Raw genomic sequence first — 16,939 nt, forward strand, 5'->3', positions numbered from 1 at the left:
AAATAAAATTACCTCTACCCTCAGCTGAATCTACAATTTTGTAGCTGACCAAAAGCTGACATTTTATTCTTCAACGTCAATAAAGTATAAAACCAGTTTGAATAATTTTCACCGGGATATACAATGTGAGTGCTTATCATGCTCACAGTTTAGGACAACAAACCCCGGAGTTTCCTTCCTCTTATTCTTCGCCAGTCCCATTCCACACCATCTCTCTGCTCCAATTTTAAGCTCCAGTAGAGCCTTGCAACTGTAGCTAATAAATGCAGGTTTGATCAAATACAGAAGTACATTCACTGTAAGAGAAACAATGCATTCCAACATACCCTGTTATGATGAATGTGCTCCAAATCATTAAGATAATACTCCTCAACTGAATAGGGCTTTCCTTCCACTTCAAAAATATAAGCAGGGTTCATCTTGTTCTGAACAGGAACAGCAAAGTAATCTGCAAACTCTTTACAGTTGATGGTGGCCGACATCAGGACTACCTACAGAGTAAGAGAAACCATTAAAACAGACAAAATGATGATGATAATAATAACTGAAATGAAATACTTTTACAATTCCAGGCTTGTCTTCTGTTTTAATAATTTTCAAAACTTTAACTGAATACTTCGATTTGATCTCCAGTGTAATTCAAATTATTACAGTTTAAAGAATGCTCAGAGACGCCAACTTTTAAATTTCTCTTCAAGTGCTTTATCAAGTGAGAAACTACATTTCTCCAATAAAGCTAAATTACAACCATTAACCTAAAAGGATACTTTGCATCAGAAAGCTAACTTTAGGGCTTCCCTGGGGGTGCAGCGGTTAAGAATCCGCCTGCCAATGCAGGGGACACGGGTTTGAGCCCTGGTCTGGGAAGATCCCACATGCCGCGGAGCAACTAAGCCCGTGCGCCACAACTACTGAGCCTGCGCTCTAGAGCCCATGAGCCACAGCTACTGAGCCCACGTGCCACAACTACTGAAGCCTGCGCACCTAGAGCCCGTGCTCCACAGCAAGAGAAGCCACTGCAATGAGAAGCCCGTGCACCGCAACGAAGAGTAGCCCCCACTCGCCACAACTAGAGAAAGCCCGCGTGCAGCAACGAAGACCCAACGCAGCCAAAAATAAAATAAATAAATAAATTTATTAAAAAAAAACAAAAAACAAGCTACAGCTTAAAAAAAAAAAAGAAAGCTAACTTAAGACAGAATAAGCTACTAGATGATATACTCCAGAAAAATGAGGGAGTAAAAAGCACCAAAGAGAGGGCTTCCCTGGTGGCACAGTCGTTAAGAATCCGCTTGCCAATGCAGGGGACACGGGTTTGAGCCCTGGTCCAGGAAGATCCCACACGCCGCGGAGCAACTAAACCCATGTGCCACAACTACTGAGCCTGCGCTCTAGAGCCCACGAGCCACAACTACTGAGCCCATGTGCCACAACTACTGAAGCCCACGCGCCTAGAGCCCATGCTCCGCAACAAGAGAAGCCACCGCAATGAGCAGCCCGCGCACCACAGCAAAGAATAGCCCCTGCTCACCACAACTAGAGAAAGCCTGCACATAGCAATGAAAACCCAACGCAGCCAAAAATAAATAAATTTATTAAAAAAAAAAAAAGAAAGGTCCAGATTCCGGGGACTTCCCTGGCAGTCCAGTGGTTAAGACTCCACGTTTCCTATGCAGGGGGCACAGGTTCAATCCCTGGTCAGGGAACTGAGATTCCACATGCCCTGTGGCATGGCCAAAAAAAAGAAAAAGAAAGGGCCGGACTTGTTGAATAACCTTCAATGTCATCTTTAAGATTCAAAAAAAGGAATGAAATAGCCAAATTCTCTCATTCATTTTATAGTCATCTCAAGCAATAAGACAACTTATTGCAAATTTCGGGTTCCATTTAGTCAGCACCCACCAGGTGAGACTGTGAGCGTCCTAAGGTAGATGTCTCTACCTTGGGGCAGGGTGGGAATGTCTCCCTAAACGGACAGAGAGATGAAACACTTGAAGACAAAATATGTCATGATTTAGAGGGCATCTGTTTTCCAATAACAGCAAATCCTTCCATAGTTCCATTATATAATGAATTGACATGCACCCAATCACTGCTGCTTCTGAAAGACTCCTACTTAGCATGGCTGGATTGACCTATGTCTAAACTGCATAATAATTATAAACCTTTTGCTATTTTGGCCTAGTTCACTTCTTTGTCCTTTTTGTTCAAATAGAATGTAAGCAATGTTTACCATTGCCACGGACTTTCAGTTAGCTCCTAACTCAAGTCTCCTATAATAACAGTGCATATAACTATTCTCAAACTTCAATGTGACTCAGTGCTACTTTTGAAACAGAGATTACAGATATAGTCACATACCTTCAGATTATGGTACCTATTCAACCAAAAGCAGTGCTCTAATACCCAGCATTTCATTAGAGTCAACTATTATCAGATCATTTTCTGCAGCCTGGAGAATATTTTACAATTTAATGCAACATAATAACCAAAAAGTACTCCATAGTCTGATCATACGAGAACGCCCTTTAGCCAGCTTCCTAGCAAGATCTGGAGGACTACACAAGACAATGAATTTTAAGAGTCACTGCTTTCAACTGTTTCTATTAAAATAAAGAAAAACAAAACTAAATAATAAATCTTAACCCTAAATGTTTCAGTTACTCATGAAATCAACTTTACCTTCACAAAACGTGAATTTGTTCTTAGAAGTTTGCGGACGACCAACAACAGGAAATCCATTTCTTCAGTTCGCTCATGTACCTGCAAAATAGAAAGGGGGCACCCCACGTGGGAAGGCACACGGCACCGCTGAGTGACCGGAGGGAAAGGGGTTCAACGGTGCGCCTAGGGGCCTGGGGACTAAGTCTCTGCGCTAAACGCCGTCCCTCAGGAAACTACCACTCCTGGTTAAGAGGAAGCAAAGAACGGCGGCCCACAAACCAGAGAGCACACACGAGAGGCGTGTGCGTCACTGTGCCCCCCAGCCCCCGTGCTTCTCTGTAGGGCCCTACTGGCATCTGGAAAGAGGAATGTTTAGCACTCTCGGCCCTGCCCACTGTGACAACACAAAGCGTCCCATCACCGAGGAGCAGCAGACCAGCCTCCCTCTGCCGCTCCCGGCCCACAGCACCCCTCTGCATGGGCGTATTTACACTACTACTTCAGCAAGGGAGTGCAGGGCGGTGGCTATGCCCGAGCAGCAGTGCCCCCTGCCTGGCAGGCTGGAGCTCACAGGGTGGGCTCGGGAAGAGCTGGCTCAGTCAGGAACAGGTAGCGCAGGGCTGGGTGAGGAGCTGAGGGCAATAGGAAGCCCCGCAGTAGCACCCGGGGAAATGGGGCTGCGGGGTCCCCCGGGGGCCTGCTGCTCAGACAGCGCCCTCCTGGCCGAGCCACCCCGAGGGCCTGCCCCGAACCAGCCAACACCCAGGGCTAAGTCACGTGTGGCCATTTCTCTACACTTAGTCGGGCTCCCCAAGGCACAAGGGGACAGCAGATTCTACTCTGGGACATTTCTCTGCCCAAGTGGAGAGATTAGCTACTGAGTCTGAAAGAGGGCGCTCCCTTCTCCTCCAGGCGAAAGGCTCCATTGTTTATTCTCTAGCCGGCTCCTTCCCGGCCGCACTTCCCACTGAAGCAGGTATGGACAGAAATAGTACAGAGAAAGGAAAAAAAAACCAGCAGCTGGAAAGTATTTAACCTTCCTGCATAACGAACGGCTGGAAACCCTAACAGACACCTTATTAATCTAACTCTCATTTCGTTCTATCACCAAACCCCAGAGCACTTCCTCAACACAAACATCCTGCCTCATGTACTTAAGAAAGAAAAATAAAGGCTGTGCTCAGGCAAGAGCCCCAAAGTGACCTCTCCTTAGCGCTGAGACTCCCCTGGCCTCCACACCACCACTACAGCCTCCAGAGCTCTGACTTCACACAACCCGGCTTCTCCCAGTTGCTGGAGGCCGGGCTGCCTCCCCCTCCTGCCCTGAGGACCCCACTCACCCCGTATCCCAGGACGCCCACAGTCCTCTCCCTGCCCCAGGCCCTTCTCCGTTGCCCGTAATTACACATATCTCAGTAGATATGTGCCTCCCCAGCAGAGTGGCTGAGAGCAGAAACTACAACTTCTGCATCTTTACAACCTCAGCACCTAATGAGGCAAGTACTCAAAAAATGTTTACTAAACGAATGATTCACCTGAAGCTAGTTTATTCTTTTTCAAGAGCTAAGAAGTTAAGGACATGATCATTCCATTTTCAACTGCCTGGCCATCTTCAACTTCTTAGATTTCTTTTGAAATTCAAATCATCCTGAACAATAGGAACAAAATTCTTTGTAAAACTGAAACTTCAGGTCTATCCAACCCATTAATTCGTTAACCAAATAGTTATTAGAGCACCTACGAGGAGCTGGGGACACGGTGGTAGAGCGGGAAGCTGCTCGTGTAACCGAGTGACGAGACACTCCCCTGTAGGACAAGCTCCTGCACAGCGTAGCCGACTTCCGTTCAGCTACCATCACGCAGCTTCAGGAAGGAATGCACCCAGTAACGCAGTGTGCATGGGCACGTCCACGCCACTCAGGCGTGTGTGCGCAAAGACACCTCCTAACACAGAGAGTTGCTGGATCTACAGAAATAAATGGAGGCATGAGAAGTAGAGCTCTGGAGTGAACTACCCCACAACACCATGCTATCTGGAGGCCTCAGTAAAAGGCTCAACAACAAACGGTAACTACTGTGGACTTTATAATACCACCTTTGGGCATACTGCCTAAGTTTGAATTTCATCACTACCTAAAGACACTCAAAACTGCCAAAAGTCATAAAAGAAAAATTATGAACCATACCGCACATCACACTGTATTGCAAAGAATAACAACATATTTTCCACCTTTTACTCTCCCAAACAACCAACAGTAATTTAAAACCAAGTAAATGTACACAGGCTAGTAAATGCACCCACTCAGCTTTACCTGCAGTATCAATGGAAGAAATTTTCACATATTGAGGTACGGGGAGGTCATTCTGGCTTATACATGACATGCTTGGACTTTATGCTAATTAGAACAGCCTTGTTTTGTGGCCTCTCACACAGGCATTGTGCATCTGCTTTAACCATTAAAGAAGAGAATGCATTTAAACATAAAAATGGAGTAACTATGGTTCAGGCATCCAAAATGGAGCCGGGTGGCCCATGTGGATGTGGTTTCAGACACGTTCCTCCATCACTTGGAACCTGAATTTTCTGAACTGTATCAGACTCAAGGACACCTTCAGCCATTCTCAATACAGTATCTGCCAGCAGCTGCCAACTGCAACCTTATGGTCTCAAGGTCTCCGCTTATAATTATGCAACCATTTCAGACCCCAACCAATCCTTGCTTAACTAGCACCCTTACTTCTCTCCAGCTCCAATCCTAATTCTCAACAAACAACTTGTATTTTTCAGTTTTTGCCTTTATAAGCCCCCCATTTTGTAGTCCAGCAGAACACAGTTCAAGTGCTTCTTTAATCTGTGTGTCCCAGGCTATAGTCCTCAGTTTGGCTCAAATAACACTCTTTTCTATTCCTATTATAGATTGTTTACTGATTATTTCCATTGACAGTATGTTTCGGTATTATACTGATCACACACATATCAAGAGAATGGAGAGACCTTTCCCTAAAGGGCTGCTCAGGGGGTTTCATTCCAGCCTCTATCAGGTACTCCAGCCCCACCTCACAGTCTCCCACTAATCCTATTTATTTGCTGATGTTTCTAATGCCACAAGAAATAAGTAAAGCTTCTCAAGGCATAATTACTGATGAGGTTTAAAACTCAAGAGTTTGGGGTAGAGGCATTTCCAAAGCTCCTTGGAAAACTGTTTGAACACAGCATCTCCCCACCTCAAAAAACTCTATAAACAAAATCAGGAATTCCCTGATGGTCCAGTGGTTAGGACTCGGCGCTTTCACTGCAGAGGGCACAGGTTCAATCCCTGGTCAGGAAACTAAGATCCCACAAGCCGCATTGCGCGGCCTAAATAGAACAGAATAGAATCAAATCAAAATCAATTAAATATTCCATCCTTACTGAGAAAAGTCGAGAAAGCTAAGACTGGCACAAAGACAGGGTTCACAATACTTTATTAGAGATTTTTTTAGAAAAGTGAATAGATCAATATCATCTATTTACTTTATTCATTTTCTTAAAAGATATTATTGTCCTTGTTTTACTCGATGGAAAGTATCTGTAAGGCACTAAAAATACCTACAACTTTAATTGTCATTAAAGTTCTCTTAATTGTCTGATGTGGCTAACACTCTAAACCAGGGTCAGCAGCCTTTCCCTGTAAAAGGCCAGAGGGCAAATACTTCCAGCTTCACAGAACATATGGTCCTGTCCCAACTACTCATCTCTTCTGTAGAACACCAGCAATCATAAACAAAGAGCAAAACTGTGTGCCGATAAAACTTTACTTACAAAAACGGGGGCCAACTTTGGCCTGAAGGCTGTAGTCTGCCAACCCCTGCTCTAAACAAGGAATCTTTTCACAGTCCTCAACATCCCCACCCACATTTGGGAAGTAAGAGCAAAGTATAAAAACAGAAAATCAACATTCTAAGTAGAATAAGCAGATATAGACCCAAAGTACTTTTTGACACTTTACAAGTAACTTGCACTGTGCTCTCTTATCAAATAGGAACATGAACATAAGAGCAGAGCACTTACTTCATCAATGAAGACATGCGTGAATTCCATCAAACTCTTGGCACTAACTATTTTCTGAAGCAGCACGCCGGTTGTCATATAAATTAACTTGGTATCTTCTGTTGCTATTTTCTCCAACCCTACCTAAAATTGGGGAAGGAAAAAAGAAAGGAGAAAATTTTCAGTTTAAATGGTTCACATTTAACTACCAAAAAATGCTATGTTCATTTCATAATGAAGGTAAGAAAGGGAAAAAAAATTATTGTGTATCACAAAAAATATAGGGCCTAAATTAAAACTGAAATTCTCAAGTTGATTTTTCTTCTTTCTTCTTCTTTTTTGGTGATGGGGGGAGAGATTGGCCTATCTAGTCGTACTTCCCATATCATTTTTATGTTAAAATGATTATGTGTGAAGACATCTTCAACATAAAGATATAATTAATAGATAAAATTATATAAAAGTCATTTTCAAGTCTGAGCATTCTCACTTCTTTTCTATTCAACTGAGAAAGAAACTAAAGTTATCAATAGTTTCAAGAACTTCAGAGATTCACTGTTTTTAAAATTATGCCATAATTCTGCTCTATAAGCAACTGATTTCATTTTCTTTTCCAGCAGAAAATAGTCACATCTTATCATCAACTTACATAAAATAAAAAATTAACAAAGAGGGACTTCCCTGGCGGTCCAGTGGTTAAGACTCTGCGCTTCCGACACAGGGGGCGTGGGTTCAATCCCTGGTCGAGGAACTAAGATCCCACACATGCCATGTGGCATGGCCAAAAAATAAATTAAAAGAAAAAATTAACCAAGAGCGAGATGGCTCCCTCTCAGTCTCACCTGATAGCCCACCAGACCACCCAGGGCCCAGGCGCGCTCTTTACTGATCCACCTGGCGATGCTGCTGGCCCCGATCTTCCGCGGCTGGGTGACCACAATGTTGCAGTAGGTAGAGCGCTGGAGGTAATGATCCAAGATATACTGCGGGAGCTGAGTACTTTTACCACTACCAGTGGCACCGTGTATGATTACCACAGAATTACTTTCTATCAAAGAAACGACCTAGAATTTAAAAAAAAAAAAACCTTCAAAATTGCCACAAATTTAACAATGATGTAATAAAGTATTACCTATGAACCAAAAGCTTTATCTCAGGAAGACTTTCAGAATTTATTTTCTTTTCATCCTTAAAAGTTAAATTATTACCTAACCACCTAAGCATCACAAACGAGAGAAAGAAGGTTACTAACGGTTGCTGAATTTGAAACCAATTTGACCACTGTGAACAATAACTAATTGCCACAGAAATTCAGGCCAAGTTCACTGAGCCCTATATCTCAATTTCTTCGTCTATAAATAGGAAAACACCAAAATGAATTTCTATAGCTCTTGCTAAGTCTAAATTTCTATTATTTTAAAATTTTGTAATGAACCTCCGTGTAATTCTACTGAGAAACATGAAAACACAGCTGTTATTACACTCAAGTGGCTTTAAATTCTCATTTGAAACTCTTCAGACACATTTTTAAACAATTATCTTCTACTGTTCCACGTACAGACTGTACGGAGCAGCTCTAGAACGCCAACCCAATTTCTCCCCACCACCCCCCGCCTCCACCCTAAACATGCGTAAGCTCTTATCACTCTAGCAATTGCCGTGGTCAGGGAATACAAATTAATTTGAGTATTGGCCTCTTAAAAATTAATAAAGTATATCTACTCTACAAAAGCTGCATGATTCGATCTAAAGCAAAATAAAAATTAAATTTAGAACATTTACAGTTTAGTCTTATCTATAACCACTTCTTCCACTAGTATAGTTAATTAAGGTTTCAATATGCTTACTTTTACCCATGTTTAATAACATGTGACTAATTAAAAGTGTAATCATCCTGCTGCTACACTGCCCAACATTGTTCTTAAAATAATGTATCAATGACTGATCAATCACCAGGCAAACAAACCAGGCAGAGTGTAAAGAAAACCCAGTGGAATGCTAGAGAAGACTGCGGCTGAGGGCATTATTTGCTTTCTAAAAAGTCTGGGCAGTGGGTATTTCAAGAAGCAGCTCTCCTGGGGCCCAGCAGGTGTTTACTCACACTTATTTCAGAGCAGGGAAGACTAGATGAATAATTAAATATGAGGAGATGAGCTCAGGGGAAGGCTGAACAAATGAAGCACAGCCGAAAGGAAGGCCATCAACACGCTTATTACACAAAACCACCTCCCCGGGGTGCCTGCCCAGCACCTCATCACTTTCAGACCAGAAACCAAGGGCTGGGTCGCCAGCATTTAGTCAAACAACAAAACTACATTATGACAAAAATAATTTTACCTCTTCCTTACATCGATTTATAGGCAAATCAGGATATTTATAAGTTGTCTCTGGGATGCACATCACATTGCTTGATTTAGCTAAAGGTGGCCTTGGACCTGGATTCAGACAAAACAAATACAATGCTATTTCTTATATGAAAAAAGACAAGGTAGACAACCTACTGTTTTATCTATATATACAGCAAGCTGTACACACACACAAATACACATTCTACAGGCTAACACTGTGAGCAGGGTAATTAGAAAATTCCCTTACACCCACTGCTAATAACTTATACGAGCTGAGCACCACCTTACCCTCCGTGAGAGCAATCAGTGCTGTAGGCTCAGCACTACCGTCTAAGATAAAAGATCTGCAGAGCACAGTACTCATCACTTGAAAATGGCACAAAAATGATTAGCTTAAAGAACAAACTTTTACTTGAAATTTCACACCAATTTGTTAAGTGTTCATTCCTTGCTACTAAAATACATCAGTAGTAGACAACCAAACACCCTAAGGATACCTTGGGAACAAGCACTCTGGAAGGGACACCTTTACTCTGACAAAGACACACCTTGGGGGGCTTCCCTGGTGGCGCAGTGGTTGACAGTCCGCCTGCCAATGCAGGGGACGTGGGTTCGATCCCTGGTCTGGGAAGATCCCACATGCCGCGGAGCAACTAAACCCGTGCGCCACAACTACTGAGCCTGCGCTCTAGAGCCTGTGAGCCACAACTACTGAGCCCGCATGCCACAACTACTGAAGCCCGCGTGCCTAGAGCCCGTGCTCCACAATGAGAAAAGCCACCACAATGAGAAGCCCGTGCACTGCAACGAAGAGTAGCCCCCGCTCGCCGCAAGTAGAGAAGGCCCGTAAGCAGCAACGAAGACCCAACACAGCCAAAAATAAATAAATAAAATAAAATAAATTTATTACTTAAAGAAAAAAAGAAAGACACACCCTGGGGAGCTCTGCCCAGCCCTGTTATTGAACATCCTCCTGTACATACACGCACTACACTCCGGATGCCACAAATTCTTGACAAATCATCAAAATTCACAGGATACAGACTTCTATTGGGAAGGAAGTTTGACTTCCAAAGTAAATAAACTTTGAAAGCTTCCCTGTCTCTCCCAAACTCAGCACTGAGCTGGCTCCCTCCCCAGGTCTCCCCTCAACGCCCCCCTCCCTGTTCCTCCCAGCCCTTCGCTTCTCTGCCCCAGCCTCTCCCTCTGTTCTGCCATCACCCTTCCCACTTGACACACGTGTCCATGCTTTGCTTTTGCTCTCCTACATTTTCCCCTACACATACTCGCAGTTTCAAAATCGGTCTAACTATATAATTAAAATATGGCTATTTTCCTACAGTTGAATCAAGATGTGCAGTACTTGTTCTGAATTTTAAGAACAGAGGAGACCGTTCTGATCTCTCTCAAAGCAAAAACAGCTTCTCTGTGGAAGCAGAGTTCCTTCTAGGGCATCGTGGCACTGACTTCGGGGGAAAGTTCTCTAAGTCCTGCCCTCAACAGCTTTCTAACCTTCTAGTCACCTCACTACTGACCGCCAAACTCCAAAGCATGCATTTCTGTCCACTCTCACATCTCACTCTCCTTCCGTGGCTCCACTTAGCTTTTAAGAAACACAATCACTGACGCTGTCCTGTGTTCCCACTGGTATACTTGTGCTCAATCTCACCCCTTCCAGAAGCACTCTCAGCTAAAAAGCCCTTTAATTTAACCACACTACCTTCAAAACATGTACCAAAACTCAACGTGTGGGACTTCCCTGGTGGCGCAGTGGTTAAGAATCCGCCTGCCAAGGCAGGGAACATGGGTTCGAGCCCTGGTCGGGGAAGATCCCACATGCCACGGAGCAACTAAGCCCGTGCGCCACAACTACTGAGCTTGCACTCTAGAACCCACGAGCCACAGCTACTAAGCCCACGTGCCACAACTACTGAAGTCCTCGCGCCTAGAGCCCGTGCTCCACAACAAGAGAAGCCACCGCAATGAGAAGCCCGCGCACCGCAACCGAGAGTAGCCCCCGCTCGCCGCAACTACAGAAAGCCCGTGTGCAACAACAAAGACCCAACGCAGCCAAAAATAAATTAAAAAAAAAACAAAAAAAACTCAACGTGTGAACAGTTCCTAACTTAAAAATGGTTCCAAGATTTTATTAAATTATTTAGAATTCTAAATGATGGCTGGGTACCCAGGCCAGTCTACAAATGCAAGAACTGAGATGATATATGCATAAATAGGGAAAAAATAGAGACCTTCCCATTCTTGGTGTTGGTAGGCTTATCAATCAATAATAGGCCTTCTTAACACAAAGGGAAGGGATGAGACTCCAAACAAACTAGGAGAGACAGAGGGAGGAGCTCCTGAGCTGTGACACCGCTGGGAGATGCAGTGACAGGGAGTGGGACGCAGGGTGAGAGGGACAAGGCCTGCACGGGGAAGAGAGGTGACACAGACTCTTTAGAAAGACAGAAAGGCAGCAGCTGTATTTTTTGCTCAGAACCTGCACCCGTGGCTCACGGTGCTGCTAAACGAGCCACCACTTTGACAACACTGATGTGACTTACATTCCTTGATTACATGCATTTTGAAGGTTGCTGCTTAAAGACAGAAATGCTACAAGAAAAGAATTGCAGAAGTCCTAACTGTATTGTCTAAACCACAGCCCTCTCTCTGTTTAACAGGAAACACAGGCTGACATTTTTAGGTCACTGGCTGCAGCCGACCGAGCGCAAATCAAGTCCAGCCTCCACATCCACCGCCAGAGGGAAGACAGGAAGCAAAAGACATGTTCACGGCTGTGCAGCTCTTTCACCTGTGCAGCAGCAACCAAATCAAAGGAGGGGGCCAGGAAAATATTACAGGTAAGTTCTCAAAAAAAAGAAAATGGGTAATTTAACGCAAATCAACAAACCACATACAACAAAGTGTAATCCAAAAGTGATATGAGAAGTACCTCAACCTCAAATTTTATTTTCCTGTTATCTCTTTATCCAAGGTTATTAACATTGAAATATCTCACATGAACTGGAAAAAACTGGAAACCATGAAAATTGCGAGTTTCTCAAATATAAAATCTAACCAAAAAAATTCAGGAGTCAGGGTTCCAAACAGTATATAATGGATTTTAACTGGAGAACATAATAACATTTCTTATCATAAAATCTAGACACTGTATACTATAGAAAATAAGTTTAATTACTACATTGCTCATTTAAGCATAAAATTAAATCTTCAAAATAATTACATATCACTTTCTCCAAGTATGGGTTGCTATTCCAAATACAAAATTAAACTTAATTTGAATATTTCCCTTCTCAGTTATTGAAAACTCCATACAGGCCATTCTCTTAAACTCAAAAGAAAAGCCATCAAAGGGATGGAAACAACCACCAAAAATATCACCAAATTAAAAGGGAGGTAGCACTGTGGCATTTAATCACAACTAAGGACACCATCCCAGGACAAATTCAAAACTGCTATATGAAAACAACAGAAACCCTGCAGGAGTCCACAGCTTGGAACCAAGGTCAAGCTGTTCAGAAATGCTACTAAATCTCAATTTTTAAAAAATGATTTACTTTAAACTATATAAAATATTCTAATGTAATTCACAGAAATTCACGGAATGTGCGTTCTTGGATTTCTACTTAGAAATAATTTTTTAAAACAGTTACATAGATGAAATAACACCTGTATCACGCCAAAAGCAAAGGTATTTTTTAATTTATTATTTATTTATTATTTATTTATTATTTTTTTTGGCTGCATTGGGTCTTCGTTGCAGTACATGGGCTTCTCACTGCGGTGGCTTCTCTTGTTGCAGAGCACGGGCTCTAGGCACACGGGCTTCAGTAGTTGTGGCATGTGGGCTCAGTAGTTGTGGCTTGCGGGCTCCAGAGCGCAGGCTCAGTAGTTGTGGCTCACCGGCTTAGTTGCTCCGCAGCATGTGGGATCTTCCCAGACCAGGGCTCGAATCCATGTCCCCCGCTGGCAGGCGGATTCTTAACCACTGCACCACCAGGGAAGCCCCAGCAAAGGTATTTTGAATCAAAGTATTTTAAACTGGATATAACAAAATTTTCATGTTGAAACCTTGGGGCTGGACTGGAATTAGAGGCACCAGTGCCATCTCACAGTTTTAATGTAAATAGACAGAATAGGGATAGAAACAGCTGTATGTACACACACACACACACACACACACACACACACCTGAGAACCTCATCTCTTCCCCACAGGCACTGCCGCACTTCAAAGCATGGAGCGGCACCTCCTGCCTCCTGCGGCCCCTCTCCTCCCTCACATCCCCATCCGTGCATCACCTGGTCACTCACATATACAAACCTCAAGCACACCACTGCTGGTCCTGGAGCATGCCATAGGGATTGCCACTGTGTGGAGGTGGCTAGATTACAAATGAGTGCCTGCAAGTGCAAGTGTCTGCTCTTGTAACTTTTGATTTGGATTCATATTTGAAACTGCTATTTGCTTTCTCTGTCCATGGCATCTTAATATATTTGGAGCTTTTCACTAGGCAGTCATATAGCTTTGAGTGCACTTGGAGGATTCACTCAACGACCAATGTTTATCAAGGTGTGTGCCAGGGACGGTGTGAAGCAATGAGAATATAAGTTAAAAAGACCTGGTCCCTCCTCTTACAGAGATTATCATTTAATCATGTAGTTACACAAATAAATGCTTTTGGAGGTAAATGCTCTGAAAGATAAACTCTCTGGGGACTTAGGACAAGGGTTTCTGACTTGAGCTGGGGTATCAGGAAAGTAACAATTGAGCTTGGAGCTGAAGGATGAATAGATGTTACAGAAGTTACCTAGACAGTTTGGGGATCAGGGGGAGGGGAAAATGTGTGCAGAGGGCCTGTACTAGGAGAAAGCCCGGGGTGTGGGTGGGCAGGGTCAGTTGGAGACTGAATAACAGCCCTCCACAGAGATCCACACCCTCCTCTTCAGAACATGTGGTGACTGTGCTGCATCACATGGTGAAAGGAACTTTACAGATTAAGCTGAGGAGCTTGAGGTGGAGGGGCTGTGTGGGTGGGTCTGGTATAATCGCAGGGCTCTTAGCGGAGTCAGTCGTAGATGTGAGGACAGAAGCCGGAGTGAAACAAGGAGGGGGCAGTGAGCCAGGGAGTGCGGGCGGCTTCTCGAAGCTGAAGAGGTGGGGAATGGGTTCTTCCCCAGAGCCTCCAGAAGGAACCAGCTGTGCAGACCTCTGGACCTTAGCCCAGACTGCTTTTGGACCTCTGACGTTCAGAGCTGTAAGAGAATACTGTAAATGTGTGTTGTTTTAAGCTACTAAGGTTGGGATCACGTGCCACAGGAGCAATAGAGGACGAATGCGGTTGTGTTGGATGAGGCTGGATGAGATATAGGCCCAACTGGTGACAGGGCCTGGGGCCGTGACTAAGAATTTTAGCTTTAATACTCAGAGCAAGGGGAAGCTGTTGAAGGTTCTTGATTCACCTTGGCATGAGTGTGTGCGGGTGGGGGAATGTCGAGGGGTGAGGTCAGTGTTTGGAGAAGACTGCTCTGGTAATTCTGGAGAGACTGGACTGGTGGGGGCCAGCATGGACATGAGAAGTCCAGGCGAGACTGGATGGGGACTGACGACTGGGGTGACGGCATGGAGTGGGGAGCCGGTCGTGGGATGGCCGGACAGGACCAGGTGATGCACGGATGGGGATGTGAGGGAGGAGAGGGGCCGCAGGAAGCAGGAGGTGCCGCTCCATGCTTTGAAGTGCGGCAGTGCCTGTGGGGAAGAGATGAGGTTCTTGTGCGTGCGTGTGTGTGTGTGTGTGTGTGTGTGTGTGTGTGTGTGTGTGTACACAAAGCTATTTCTATCCCTATTCTGTCTATTTACATTAAAACTGTGAGATCGCACTGGTACCTCTAATTCCAGTCCAGCCCCAAGGTTTCAACATGAAAATTTTGTTATATCCAGTTTAAAATACTTTGATTCAAAATACCTTTGCTGGGGCTTCCCTGGTGGTGCAGTGGTTAGGAATCCGCCTGCCAGCAGGGGACATGGATTTGAGCCCTGGTCTGGGAAGATCCCACATGCTGCGGAGCAACTAAGCCCGTGAGCCAACTAAGCCCGTAACAAGAAGGATCACATCATCAAGAGTCATCTGAAAACTAACACACCTCCCCAAAAGGAAATATTAAATGACAGATGTCTTTCCACAATAACACATAGCTATTTCAGGCTTCTATCAAAGTCCACACACTCCCCTACACAGATAAAAATCACCAGGCCTCTGTTCACTGACATTTAAGAGACTTCTAAGGCTTCCTATAAATAAGCAACGATGCAATGAATGTTCTTACACGTACTACGTTGTACTTTTCTTAGAATAAGTAAATATTGAATCAAAGGACACACTATCACTTTGAACTATCACTTCTGGTAATAATGTACTGGGCTGTTCACACAAATATTCCTTCTGAGGACAACTAAAGATGCTAGATGAAATATACAAACATCATCTTTAAAAAACCAAAAGCTTGGCAAGAGAGAGAGGAAACACCAGGCCAAAGTCGATAATAAGGCAAGAACACAGAGAGGAAGACAAAGAATTCAAAGCTGCTTCTGCCTTAGGAGAAAGATAAACAATGAGAAATTAACCTGCATATAGTAGAGTGACCAAAAAAATGAAAAATACAAAACTGCATGAGAGAGTGGGGCATAGATAATGGCTCAGAATTTTCCAGAATTGATGAAGGATACCAATATTTTATATTGTCAAGAAGCCCAAATAAATACCAAGAAGAATAAGGATTAGTATACTTTTACATATGGACTATATTTCATAATTTTCAAAAAGGCTGGAAAATATTACTCTAACCCCAACTTCTGTCCCTAAGTTCCAGCATAAGTACACAGGGTAGAAAGAAAGGAGGCAGAACTTCCTGACTAGGAAGTCAGGTAGGAAGTTTGTGACGGATAACCTTTTATAAAGCAAAAAAATCAAAAACTTACTTCTGTCATATGAATACGGCCTAATGCTAATAAGACAATCAGCTAACTAAAAGAAAGTGCATACTCACAGAAAGTAACTAGCTTAAACCTAAACTCTGAACAGTTGTATCCTTGTATCTCCTCCTTCGGAGGAGGAGAGGTTAAGAAGGATCTTCACCTTTTATTGTATACATTTATGTACTATTTAAAATTTTGTTTTAATATGATTATTATTTTTTAAACTATAATAATTTTAATAACAATAAAATAATTTTATAATAATATATTATTATTAAAATTATAATAACAATTTTAAGTAATTCTAATTAATAGTAAGGTCAGGGACCGTTATTAGTCTTCCAAAGGACAGACTATTTAGACACTATACTTAAGAGAGAAAAACATGAGCAACTCACAACACATCACACACTCACAATTTATAATCTATCATATACTCATCCCCCCAAAATCCTGAATTAACAAGCAATATGGATTCTTTATTGATCAAAATACATTTCTTAAAGACTTTTAAGAAGTTAATGTTTTAACATGTGAACAACTCACATATCACATTTTATGATATTTAAAGATACTCGTTTACCTGGCCCACTGGTTGAACTACCACTGCCATACATATCAAACTCTTGTGCTTCAAGTTTTCTGTATTTGTTAATATACTCCGTCTCTGAGCTCTTTTGGCTCAGTGGCCTGCAAAGAATATTAAAAGTTAGTATACTGTTTACAAAAAGCTAAGAAATTCCCACATGCTAGGAGAATTCTTGAATAGTTACTTTTTCATTAAGTCCTACAAGAAAAACTGCAAATCGTCAATAAACAAATGAAAATACACTCAAATTCACAGTCAGTCACCAAATAGATGCAAATTAAAACAATGAGAAACCTTTTCCACCCTCTGAATTGG

General features: G+C 43.0%; 2 protein-coding genes across 4 annotated transcripts in view; one reads left to right on the forward strand and one right to left on the reverse strand.

Moving 5' to 3' along the window:
• Positions 1 to 16,939, forward strand: part of LOC309655671 (uncharacterized protein) — a gene marked incomplete at its 3' end in the record, with an annotated part of 193,088 nt that overhangs the window by 131,298 nt on the left and 44,851 nt on the right. The gene's annotated exons all lie outside the window — the stretch shown is intronic.
• TDRD9 (tudor domain containing 9) overlaps positions 1 to 16,939 on the reverse strand; it is a gene marked incomplete at its 5' end in the record, with an annotated part of 109,856 nt that overhangs the window by 72,034 nt on the left and 20,883 nt on the right. The window contains 6 exons of the mRNA XM_082450977.1: positions 327 to 491; positions 2,683 to 2,763; positions 6,716 to 6,838; positions 7,537 to 7,758; positions 9,032 to 9,129; positions 16,619 to 16,725. Coding sequence (XP_082307103.1) covers positions 327 to 491; positions 2,683 to 2,763; positions 6,716 to 6,838; positions 7,537 to 7,758; positions 9,032 to 9,129; positions 16,619 to 16,725 — 796 coding nt within the window. The remainder of the gene's footprint in view (positions 1 to 326; positions 492 to 2,682; positions 2,764 to 6,715; positions 6,839 to 7,536; positions 7,759 to 9,031; positions 9,130 to 16,618; positions 16,726 to 16,939) is intronic.

Source organism: Balaenoptera physalus (genome assembly GCF_965194825.1).
Source record: "Balaenoptera physalus genome assembly, chromosome: 2".
Classification (NCBI taxonomy): Eukaryota; Metazoa; Chordata; class Mammalia; order Artiodactyla; family Balaenopteridae; genus Balaenoptera; species Balaenoptera physalus.